Source organism: Leopardus geoffroyi, chromosome A1 (genome assembly GCF_018350155.1).
Source record: "Leopardus geoffroyi isolate Oge1 chromosome A1, O.geoffroyi_Oge1_pat1.0, whole genome shotgun sequence".
Lineage (NCBI taxonomy): Eukaryota > Metazoa > Chordata > Mammalia > Carnivora > Felidae > Leopardus > Leopardus geoffroyi.
The window spans coordinates 147,419,093-147,432,137 of NC_059326.1; the positions used below are offsets into that span (position 1 = coordinate 147,419,093).

Genomic DNA, 13,045 nt, shown 5'->3' on the forward strand with positions numbered 1-13,045 from the left:
CTCTTTCTCCACAACTCCAGCAAAACTGATCCTGGCACTATGATCTCTCAGTGACAGATAGTCAACATAAACATTTATCTTGGTCAACTTCTCCATTGTATTTGACACTGCTGATAATACATTCCTTGACACACGATTTGCCTCTCATTTTGGGGGTGCAACATTTTTCTGGTTTCTCTTTTGTCTTTTTGACCACTCCTTCTCAGAGTCCTTTATAGATTTAACTTTTGCTACCTACTGCTCAAATATTGATGAACTTCCATCAGTTTCCAACCTTTGGTCTTTTAAAGAAAAATTAGTCTCCATGTGGCTGACTCATATAGTCCCTGACTGTCAATAACTATCTGTATAATTATAACTTATAAAGCTATGCCTGATTTCTTAGCTAGTAGCTAGCAAATTCCTCCAATTCTAAAAGTACAAATCCTCTGTATGTCTCAGTATAAAGTCCCAATTCCTTAAAACATGCAGAATCTGCCACGTCTCCAAATTTATTGGGCTACAATGTGTCTTCCTTTTAAGCTCTAGCCACACTGAATTTCTTGCAGCTCATGGAATCATAACTTTTCTTACCTCTGATCTTTTCTAAAAATTATTTCCAATGTTTGAATACTTTTGGCTTTCTGCTTGCTAGATTGGAATTAATCTTTATAATCATGTCAAGATTTTATTTTTTTGAGTAGGCATGCATTCCCTGACATCTAGCTTATGATAAGACACCTGCTTTAAATTCTTATGACTCCACATACTTCTGCTATCACAATACCCATCATATTCATCTATTTATTTATTTAAGTGCTTTCCTGGCTAGATGGCAATTTCCGTAAATTTTTTTACTATTGCATTCCATCAGATATGTAACTATTACTTACCAAGTACTCAATAGGTATTTAAGAATATATGAAAACTAAGATTTTTTTTAAGTCAATCGCTTATTTTGTTCTCTTTGGTTGCAGTAATATACTACATATTTGAGTTGTAAATGCTTATACTTGTTATTATTTTACTGGGTTAATTTGATGGTGTATAGAAGAGAATTATGCCATAGAACTTGGACAATGTAATAATTTCCCAAAATTTCACATATGAAATCTAAAATATTCACTGGTAATAGAAATTTCTGCATGAAATAAACTTGTCAACATTTGCCTCCAAATTACACAGTGCCATCCAGGAATGTGAGCAGGTCATTGAGAAGTAATTTGGGGCTTAACCACATGGTGGTCTATCTACAAGTTCCCTGGGGAAAAAGACACCATCTAGCTCACATCTGTGCAAACATTGGCTAACCTGGCTGATGTCTTCACATCTGAGGATGTGAAGGAGTTTTGTGTTTTTGTTTTTGTTTGATTTTTTTGTTTTGTTTTGTTTTTTCTTTCCTTTGATCAGGGAGATGTTTTCCTATTGCCTTTTGCAGCTCTCAGACATGAGTTGTAATAACTCTAAGAGGCTGAGAAGATTGAATTGTGGAGGTATGTCTGTATAGGGAGATGTGTGTGGGAAAGAGAAACAAGGAGAGAGATAGGGAAAGAGAGACAGATAGAGGTAAAAGATGGATACTGGAGTGTATAGACAGACTAAGAATTAAATCTAATAAAAGCAATGTTGTCTAGTGAGTGAAGTTCACAAACCTGAGTGAGTCAGTTTCTCGAAGCCTCCACACATAATATAGGAATGTAAGCGATATGAGGATTGATGGCAAATGCCGTATTTTGTGCTTATCTGACTCTAAATGGTTTGGGAAAGAAGAATAAAAGTACAAAATCGGATAAGAATCTTTTTGAAAATAAGTAGCATCAAGAACTTAAAATAAAGTTGCTACAAAATAATGAGGTTTGAGGTAATATCAAGTAGTGATTTTTATCTCTAAGAATAGTGAATATTTGAAATTCTCCTTTCCAGATGTACTACAATGAAGACAGTATCTGTTTGATTGTAGAATATACAGAGTAAAAATAATTTTTACAATTGGGATCAAAACAAAACCAATACAGAAAAGATTTTCTTTCCTTCGGAAATTAATAATAAAGAGATTTAAAACTTCATATAATCACAAAATGTATATGGCTTAAGTTTAGAAGAAAGCTTGGACACATCTCCATCTTTAGGGGACTAATATGTAAGCTGATGACACCTCAAATCTCTGTCTTTTAATATATTACATCAAAATATCTACAACATTCTTGTGTGTAGGGAGGGAGTGGGTTGTATAAAATTCTAGTATACTCTATGCTTTCTGCACTGATACTGTCTAAAGCTATAGAAACAACAACAGAAATGTCCCACCAAAATAACCAATTTTTTCAAACTAAAAATGCAGGATGGTCTTTAATGATCTAATGTTTCATACGTTTTGTCCCAGTAAGTAGTTTTAAAAATATAAAAAAAAAACCCTAAAGTAGGATAGATATTAAAAGCATGACTAATACATGTTTTTACTTAATACATATTCAGTTTCCCCTTATTATATGCAAGAAAACATGGAGCTGAGAAAGAGGTAATAGAAAGGCATGTGAGGAAATACATGTCTGTTGTAAAGAGGCATCTTACCTGACAACTGTTTGATTTTCCCTTATTTTCTCACATTTTAAAAAATTATTTCAGAATATAACAAAGTTGTATCTAAGAAACTATGGACACTTTTAAACTTTTAGGGCACTTGTTTTCTATTATTTCAATGTTAGACATTAAATTAGAATTGGTGTAATTAATATGCTTTGCTAAATGACAAATCAAATATAAAATAAAAAAATATATTTCTTACAATAGTTCCTAAATACATACCATGGAAGAATGAGGTTGCTTAAAACATAATAAAATCTAGAGCTTAGATAATATACCATAACTACCATATTTCTGAATATCACAAATATTTTAATAATAGAAAGTAATGAATCTGAGCAAAATTTAATTCTATAATCATTTTATTCTCCACAGGCTCACTGAACTACATGGTATATGACAGTGTATCTAGTTTTTAAAGTGCTATTGCCCATAGTCTCATTCTTCTGATAAAATGATAAAAACCGAATTAATTTTAAAATATGGACCAACGAATTAAAGAATTTACTTAAGAAATCTATGAAGATACTGATTTTTAAATTATTTTAAGACATTTGCCTCTTTAATTCCAGATTTCGTTCTTAGAAATAGCAACAAGGGGCGCCTGGTGGCTCAGTTGGTTGAGCTTCCGACATCGGCTCAGGTCAGGATCTCACAGTTTGTGAGTTGGAGCCCCCCTCAGGCCCTGTGCTGACAGCTTGGAGCCTGGAGCCTGCTCCGGATTCTGTGTCTCCCTCTCTCTGCCCCTTTCCTGCTCATGCTGTGTCTCTCTCTGTCTCTCAGAAAATAAATAAACCTTAAAAAAAATTTTTTTGAAAAGAAATAGCAACAAAAACATCACACACTACAGATGTAAGGCACCGTCATTTTCAGGTTAGTGAGCTTAAAATACAACACTAAAGTTTTATTTTATTCATTTATTCCTGTTGGGAATATTTATGACTATAATTTTCTTCAGAGATATAGACTTTCCTGAGGATATGGATCTCATATTAAACCCTGAAACTCACCATACATATTTGGAGACGGGGTCAAAGTGGTTAGTATAGTTTTATTTCTGTGGCACTGTATCAAACCCCTGAAATAGCAATGAGTTAATAAAAGCCTTAGAAGAGAACTAAATTTGAAATGAATTAAATGAACAAAGTACCTTTTTAAAATAATATAATTAATATTTTTATATACCACACAGTGATATTAATACATATAAAAGACAAGAAAAACACATTTAACAAATAAAGCATACTAAAATCCAGTAACTAGTAGTCAAAATGGCAAGCTGACAGTTTCATTTAATGAATCTTTCATTCAATCAATAGTTATTGTGATTTTACTATGCATAAAGGTACTAGGTTAGGTGTATCAGACACAATGATAAGTAACTCAAACTGGTCCCTTACTACAAACACTATTACTTCTCTTCTTCAAAATTATTTTTCAAAGGCCAGCAAAACCTCTGAATTTTCCAAGGTTTATGCAGGTTGACAGAAATTTAACCCAAAACACATTTAGTTTTCTTATGTTAAACAAGATACGGTCTACTTTTTATTTTTCTTGGTACTGATGTGAAAAAATATAGAAAATTTTCAACCTTAATCATGATATCGCCTTTAATCAGAGAGAAAATCTCTACACAAATTTACACAGGGCTAAATTATTTAAAGTACAGCCATTTCCTTAATGGGAACAATTTGGCAATTATGGAAGTGATCCTGAATCCGTAAGTATATATGCCAATGAAGTACTTCACAGATGAAAACAAATTTGAAATATGATCAATGACTAATGAATACTTGCAAAGCAAAGTTTTAGAGAAGACTCTAAGGAACAATGCAGCTGAAATATAATCTCTCATTTATTCAGTCTTGGAAAAGTAATGATTAGAAGAGCTACAAAATACTGACAAATATTATCAGTCACTAAAATAAGTTCTATTTTATTTAGAGAGACTAATTTAAATAAATTGACTGAGGAATTATTTTTCAGTGAGAATAAACTTTTAAATGTATATCAATATTAAAGAGATAAGAAATGTATTATATTCAATTAGTACTTGTAGTGACTTTGAAATATAGTGTTAAGCATGAAAACGTATTTTTAAATGATTTGTGAACACCATTAATAAAAATATAATTTAATTATAAAACATAAATTATAAAATTGAGAGTACTATAGAGGAATAAACAGATCAGCAGCGTATAGCAATCTTGTATAGAATACCCATACTACACCACACCAAATTTGGCAGTCACTCATGCAAACAAAGGGGGTAACTACTGAAATGCTTAAATCTTGCACTTACCAACCTCCACAACACTAGAACAGTTGGGATCTGTGAAGCCATCTGGACATTCACAGGAAAAGGAATTGTCAGACAATCCTGGCAAACAAACACCGCCATTTTCACATGGATTGGGATCACAGATATCACCTGAGAAATAAAGAAACAGAGAATGACTTTTCACTTGCAGTCTTAGGCACTGAGATGTACTATTTCATACTCCATTTTCCTTTAGTAGAGTCACCACACTGTTGAGATTTACAGATAAGGTATGCAAGACCCATTTGAAACCTTGTACTTTTCAAAGACATGGGATGTGACATAAAATGAAATTTTCTATTCAAACACTGCATACCAAATAGCATACGAAAAGCTATTAACTCATTTTGGGGTTCCTCCATGACATGTCAATAAAATATTGTCTGATTTGTTAAAGATTAATTGAAATATGTCTAGTAGAAAGATTTATTAATTACTCCAATAAAAAAAACTTTTTAAATTCATACACTTAACTCTGTAACTTTGCAATTTCTCTCTCCAAAGGGGTGAGGTTTATTTCTGGGCTTGTCCAGGCGACTTGCTTTGGCCAATAGGATGTTAGGAGACTTGAAGCCAGCCAAGGTTTGAAAAAGCACTTGAATCTTTCTACTTCTTCAAACCCTGTCAGGACCATGAGAATAAATTCAGGCTAGTTTGCCTGAGGTGAGAGAAACATGTAACAGTAAGAAAGAAACTGGCACAGAGAAGTAAGTTGTGCCGTAACCAGAACCTATAATATATGGCATTGGCTTTGGTACTGGGTGGAAAGGCATCAAGAAAATGACTAGAGGAGCCTAGACAAAACGTGAGGCTATCCATGTTATGTAGAGAAAATCAGTTGGTAAGGTTGTTACCTGAGAAAAACTTTAGTGACAGAAATATACCTAATGACTTTTTACCTATGAATAATGAGATTTTCAGGCAGAATATTAAAGTGTCAGTTGGTTTTTAATAGCTGCATTGATACAGTACTACAAGAAGAGACATGCTAAATAAAGAAATGATAAGTGTGAAAGTAAAGAAAAGGAATATAGAGAGGAGGATTTGTGATAATTAACTGACCAACCAACCAACCAATAACAACCAAAACTATCTCAATGCCAGCCTCCCAACCAGTGAAAGATCAAACCTGGAGCTCTGTCAGAAAGACATGACCTCAACATAAATATCAAATTAAGGATATGGCTAGAAGGCCCTTGTGAAAATATTTCAAATAATTCAGGTACAGCCTGAAGACTCTCTCAGCTAAATAAAAGGGCTTCCAGAAGTCTTAAGGGTATTATCTCTGAACAGCCTGACACGCCCAGTGTACCACTGATTAAGTCTAGAGTGAAAAGCAGGCTTCAAAGTCATGAGTGTGATTTTATTATACAGACAGTATGTAAATCAGATTCAGAGAAACCCATAGAGTTTTAAAGGGAGTTTGAAAGGGGAAAGTACCATCGCCTGATCAAGAGAGGAAGGTTTTTCAAAGTTTACAAAAGCATCTGTGTCCCAACTTCCTACCACTTTCTGTTTCTTGGGAACTTTATTCCCTTATAGGAGCCTTCCCAAGAATTATTTCCTATATTTCCTAGATTAACCACTCTAAGACTTTAGAAAAATAAAAATGGAGGGTAAGATTTTGGTCACATTTATAAAGCAAGTCATTAGCTATATTAAGATGATAGATAAAAATACTAGCACTGGGATGGCCATAAGAAACGAGAGAGTCAAGAAATAAGTGAATAAATAAAAGAATAAATATGTGTTGGAAATACATAGAATTTAGCATGGCTAGACAATGGATTACTTGGTTAGGAATGGCTGAGAAAGTATAAATATGTCAGATTAGTAAAGATTAAAAAGTTAACATGGTAACTTATAAGGTGAAGAGCCAATGAATGCTTTTAGCATTTAAAGTTTTGACATGGTCATATCTATATTTTAAGATGACTATCCTGGCAGCATTTTACAGAGTGAATTTGATTGGGGGGCTGATTACTGAGATATTTCAATAAACTTCCTATGTCTTTATATAACTAGCTAGCCATTCCGCCATTCCTCCATTCATCCTTCCATTTGTCCCTTTATCCCTCACCCCCCTCCCCATTGCTTGACTACCTATTCTATGCAGGCACCAAGGTCAGTGCTGAACATACAGAAGCATACAGAATTAAATAAAGATAGTCTCTACCATTAAGAAGTATAGAGCCTAGTATGGGAGATAAAAAAGCAAGAACAACTACCATACATAGTAAGAGCTGTAATTAGTCTACACAATCCAAAGTGTAGGATCAACAGAAACTTCTAAAAAGATTCAGTGCTGCAAGGTGAAACAACACAGGAGGAGGTACCTGCTCAACATTCTAGGCAAAGAGAATAGCATATACAAAGGAAAAAGATCATGGCTTATTCCAGGAATTTCAAGCAGGCCACAATAATTAGAGCATAGATGTATATGAGAGATAAAATGGAGCTCAGAAAGTAGCATGGTCGTGTAACTAAAGGCCTTATGTGCTGTGACAAAACATTTGAAGATTCTCTCTAAGCACTGGAAAATCAGAAAAGGACTTTGTACATGGGAAAATATATGATCACATTTGTGTTTTGGAATAATGACTCAAACAGCATTGTATTGGATCAAATGGAAGAGTCACAGTTTAGGGCAAAAGAACTAAGCGTTAAACTCTTGAAGTAGTCCTAGCAAAAACTGATTTTCTCAACCCTCTTCAGAGATAGCTATGAACAGGGAAAGCAATGGAAGCATGATTTAATTCCAATTAGTTAATAAATACTAGGTAATAAAACAGGAAATTAAAGTCCCCCCAAATCACTACTATTCCTCCCCCCAGATAATTAATCTAGAAACAAAGGCATTATTGCTGAGATTTTCTATAAAAAGGCAATCACCAGTTTAAAAGCGAGATCATCGCTCTCTGCCCTAGACATGAGCAAAGCAACACAGCTTTGTACAGTCAGACTAACAACACTGCCATCAGCTAACCCTGTACATTCCATGAAGTTGAGTAGTAACACCCAAACATTTTTTTGGATGAGACGTCAGTCATAATCCTGTGTATTGTCAGTACTACAAAAAGGGGAATTCTATATTCCCTAGACCAGGATCTGTTGTTGCAGCAATGTCAACAGATCAAGGCACATTGTAGATGTATATAGATTCATTTGTACTCACAGAAGCAATGTCTACTGTAGAAAGGCAAGGCATGAGTGACATCCCAGAGGTTCTCAAGCATACAGACTACACTGATACACTTTTCTAAAATCAAGTACCTTTCATTATCGCTCTCACTCCTACAACCAAGTTCCTGCAAAATTTATTAACTGATGTGAGCTTAACAGCCCAGATAAACTGAGTGACACATGAGGCTGGAATGTCCGGTCCCTTTGATTATCCCATCATGATGGGAAGTCTTGGTGTCCTAAGAAAATTTTCTTGGCACTTTTGATACCCCTTCTAGGTGATAATAACTTAATCTAACCGGTTTTCTACCATTTGACCAGGTGCGTCTGCCAGCCATATGACGCTTCTGTAATCAAAATCAGACAGGATGATCTGTTCATCTCTCACTAGATCTTGTAGACACCAGCTGTTGTTTAGCTGACCTGTTTATTCTCTCTTGTCCTTGTACATTTTGTTCTTTTTCGCTGATGTCTACTTAATTCTAATAAATTACACTTGTGAAAGTTCATCTTATATTTTTCCCCCTTATTGATATTTACTCAGTGTGTTTTTGAAAGGTAGAAAAGAGGTAATAAATTTGACCAAAATGTATCTTGAGGTAGAATCACAATGTATCTTGAGGTAGAATCAAGATAACAATGTGATCAAACTGATGTAAGGGTTGAGAGAGAGCAAGGAATCTGGGTTGATTTCTAGAGCTTTTATCTGTATGACTGAGTGGTCACCTTCATAAGGAAATATAATGGATTTAGTTTTAAAGAAATTATTGTGTTTGAGAAGTTTGCATATTCCCTCTCTCTTTCTCTCTCTCCCCCTCCCTCCCTCAAAATAAATAAATAAATTTTTAAAAGAAAAAGGGAAATTAGTGCTAGGCCCTTTCCACTTCAGTACAAATATTCAGCTTATTCGCTTAGGGTCTCATATGTCAAGGTCTGTCTGAGATTAATAAAGGTCCCCACAGGTACCTGTGTTAGATGAACAATGTCAACAGAAAACAAAATTTTGGCCTTGGATAAAGTAGAGGATAGACAGCAGAAGCCCATCACACATGATTAGGATTATTACAGACTGTGTTTTAAATCTGCCTCCCCACATCTAATTATTAAATACACCCCTGTGTCAGGTGGGTTCTCCATGAAGTAAATGCTAAGAAAAAGTTAAGAGTGCAAAAAGATGAAGAAGTAATGCCTGTGAAAGAAAAATGAGGAGAAAGCAGAAATGGGCAGGAAAAGCCTTCATCCTGTGATGCAGATCTGACACCTGTGAAAAGAAATGGGGAAGGGGGGTGTGCAGGGATTGAAGAAGAATCAAGCAAGGGAGCCTCAGTCTGTAACGCAAACTTGATGAAGTCTTAGCCAGCCCACTAGGAAGCAAAGATTACCCTTTAGAGGAATCCTCCAAGGGCATAAATGACCAGGCACTGGTGCCCTTGCCATGTCCAATCACCGGCTGGAGGTGGCCTAGGCACAGGGTGGCTCTAAAGCTCCAGTGAGATCCTGGAAGTGCTGCAGAAGATTTGTTGGAGGTTAACTACATTCCTGGCAGCTGGACAGCTTCTTTTCTTGAAGGGATGCTGCAGCAGCACACTTCCCTGGGTGCCACACTCCCCTTTCTCTCTCAGGACAGTCCTAGTTAGGATCGGGTACATAGACACCTCAGTCAAGTATCTGATCATATCTGAGCCTGTTGTTTTCTCTACTGACCCATTATCTCAATGGTTTGTACAGATGAAGCATGATCATTTAAGTAGAAACAAATCCTCAAGCTGAAATTTCAAGTCCAATTAAAATGCACTGTAGGGACTTCTGATTCCTTGTCATTTCAATTAACCTGAGAAAGCATCAGCTCAGGTAAGATTCCTGATTAAAATGCAAGAGATCCCTGGCCTTCAAATCAGCACTTTTTGTCTGTTTGTTTATTTCTCAATGGATGAATTGGTAGAGTTTTTTTTAAAACTAAGATGGCAACCAGTACAAGAAGGCAGGCTCACCATAGGAAAATAGGACAATACACAATTTCATGGTTCTTTATTCCACTGTCAGCAGGCTCCTAAAATATACCTCTGCATATTGTAATCTGTGTGCAGCGTTATACCTTGATGCTTCTTGGCTGTCTGGCCTCACCTGCTTTAGATTAGGACAGATGTGTTTAATTTGAGTCTAACTATGTTTTATGATTCCATCTGCAGTTTATGGCAGACTCAGGCAAATTAAGCTGATGCCGATTTGCCTTTTGGCAATAGAATGAAGCAATTATTTTTCCCAGGGGCAAGAAATCATTGCAGGCTAAATTTAACTTCTTGTTTGCCTGGTCTTTCTCCCACTCTCCAGGGTTCTGCTTGGACTGGGATCATCCTGTCTGAGTCCACTGCCTACCTCATTCTTCTCACTGGCCCACCACCTGTTGCCAGTCACCTGTTCAAGGTGATTTGCAGATTGTCTTATTACAGCTCATTATTAATTTGCAATCCATGATCGTTTAGCCTACATAGCAAAGTGTATAGGCATCTATATCATGTAGCACTGAAGATGATGCAAACCCCCCCCCAAAAAACCTAAAAGCCTATTATCTATCTATACCTTTATGATGGTGATTGTGTTTGTTTGTTTGTTTGTTTGTTTTTTCTTCTGTGAGCTCAGTACATAACTATGCAACTTCTAATGCCAAGTAAAGGAGAAAATTCTATGTTGGCCATACTCAGGGAGTCAGGTGGACCGAAGAGCTAATTTTTCTCATCCATGTTTAATCTCTCAGATGATTTATGCATTTGGTTTTCTTTACATATTAGTGCCCCTCTCCAGTTCACAGATCAGAGAATCACCAATCCATTCATCATGTATTGATATTCCAGGAAACACCGTAGAGGCTGGGAATATAGCCTAGATGAAGACACATAAGGTGCCAGTACTCTCAAAGTTTATATTATAGTGAAGGGAATGCATAATGAAAAACTAAGAAATAAGAAAGCAAGGTATTGGTCACTGTAATAAAAACCATAGGAGGAGACACAGGAGGAGAATAGGCTGGTGGAAAGGGCAGTAAAAAGAACTGGTTACTTAAGATAAACAATCAAGAAAGGCTTCTCGAAGGAGGTGTCACTCGAGCTGAAAACTGAAACATGAACATGTGCCAGTCATGTTAAAACCTAAGGAAGAGTCTTTTAGGCAGGGGAGTAGCGTATGTCTGACCCTACTGAAAGGTAAGAGAGTAATGAACTCAAGAAAGTGAAAGGAGGCTAATGCATTTGGGACACGGTAACAAAATGTCACTAAAAGTTTTTTGTCAGCAATACAATTTTAGTAGGAACCAATTTATAACTTAAAGCCCTACATTTGACTGTCTGTCTTCATGATAACCAAGGGCATTTCTGCTAAGCTTATTCTTAATATTTATCAAACATCTACTGAAAATATATTATTGTATTTACATGCTAACCTTCTTATGAATTTGCATAGTGATCTTTTTTACATATGAATATATCTACATAGTACTACTAATGTATTCATCTATATACATGGCAATGTAAATATAGCAATCATTTATTTGGAGGAACGCATGCCTCCCCATTTTCTCTATTCCTTTAGCAGTGCTAGATGCCACCCTGCCCTCTCTCCATTTCTGCAAAAAAATGTGTACGCTGATGTAAAAATAAAAACAAAATAAAATGGTAACATATCACTCAAACAAGTTACTTCACCAATACAAAATATTATTTAATTTCTTCACTATCTTCCCACACTAAATGTGAACAATATTACCATACATATTTATGTGTGAGAAAGTAAAACACAGTAACCAGTTAAACCCATGTTTCACAACTATGACAATTCTGGTCTGTGTATTACAACCTCATCTTCAGTTTATTGCTCTCCCACTGAACTTGGTAGCTATACTCCTATCATTTGATTTACAAACTGAAAGAAAATAAAAGCTTTGTCTTCAACTGCACAAATTAGAATTATAACCAGTCTGTAAACAGAGTACTTGGCAAAATGAGCCAAGCATAGTACACAAGTAAGCAATAACTCTAGTTAAAATGAGATAAAGTTCACAGGAATTTCCATACTCAACCTGGTAAAATTCCTCACAGAAAATTTTAGTATCCTTATGACTTAGTGCCAGGCGAAATTGTACACAACAAAATAAATGTCACTTTTGAATCAACCATAGGCCTCTCAATTTACTTTGGGGCCTCCTGAGTCTCCTGAGAGACCATTTGTGTTGAATATTGAAATTTCATTGCTGTGTGTTCTAATAAGTTTGATGCACAGATTTTTATTTTAACACCTTCATTCATAAACTAAAGCTTATGAGTGTGGCCAGTTTAAATTTCATAAAAACCTGGTTAAAAAGGTTTGATCTGATTGTTAGCTTCATATGTGCTTTAAAAAATAAATTCTGGGGCGCCTGGGTGGCGCAGTCGGTTGGGCGTCCGACTTCGGCCAGGTCACGATCTCGCGGTCCGTGAGTTCGAGCCCCGCGTCGGGCTCTGGGCTGATGGCTCGGAGCATGGAGCCTGTTTCCGATTCTGTGTCTCCCTCTCTCTCTGCCCCTCCCCCGTTCGTGCTCTGTCTCTCTCTGTCCCAAAGATAAATAAACGTTGAAAAAAAATTTTTTTAAATAAATTCTAGTTGATATTTCAGACCATTACTGCAATTAGGAGGAAGAGAGAAAGAAATAAGAATGCCAATAAGAATAAGTTTATCTACATTGATAGGATCTGCCATTTTACTAGAAAATCACTGGACATAGTTGCGATAAAAGACCACTAATGCTATACCCTGGGGTCTACAGGGTCCCCAAATGACCATACTCAGCTATGGAAGACACCAGTATGACTGAGCAAAGAAACTTCTTAGACTCAGAGCCACACTAAAGCTAACTTAAAGCATATTATCTCTCAGCTGTTAGCCAGTGTTTATCGCACTATTTCTAGAGACATTTTTCTTTTTAGGTAAGGTTTTAAATGCTAAGGGAGT

General features: G+C 35.9%; 1 protein-coding gene across 2 annotated transcripts in view; it reads right to left on the reverse strand.

Annotated features, from left to right (window-relative positions):
* Nucleotides 1-13,045, reverse strand: part of EDIL3 (EGF like repeats and discoidin domains 3) — a 416,894-nt gene that overhangs the window by 287,669 nt on the left and 116,180 nt on the right. For both annotated transcript variants that reach the window (XM_045497268.1, XM_045497260.1), the window contains exon 2: nucleotides 4,865-4,993. In XM_045497268.1, the coding sequence (XP_045353224.1) occupies nucleotides 4,865-4,993 (129 nt within the window). The remainder of the gene's footprint in view (nucleotides 1-4,864; nucleotides 4,994-13,045) is intronic.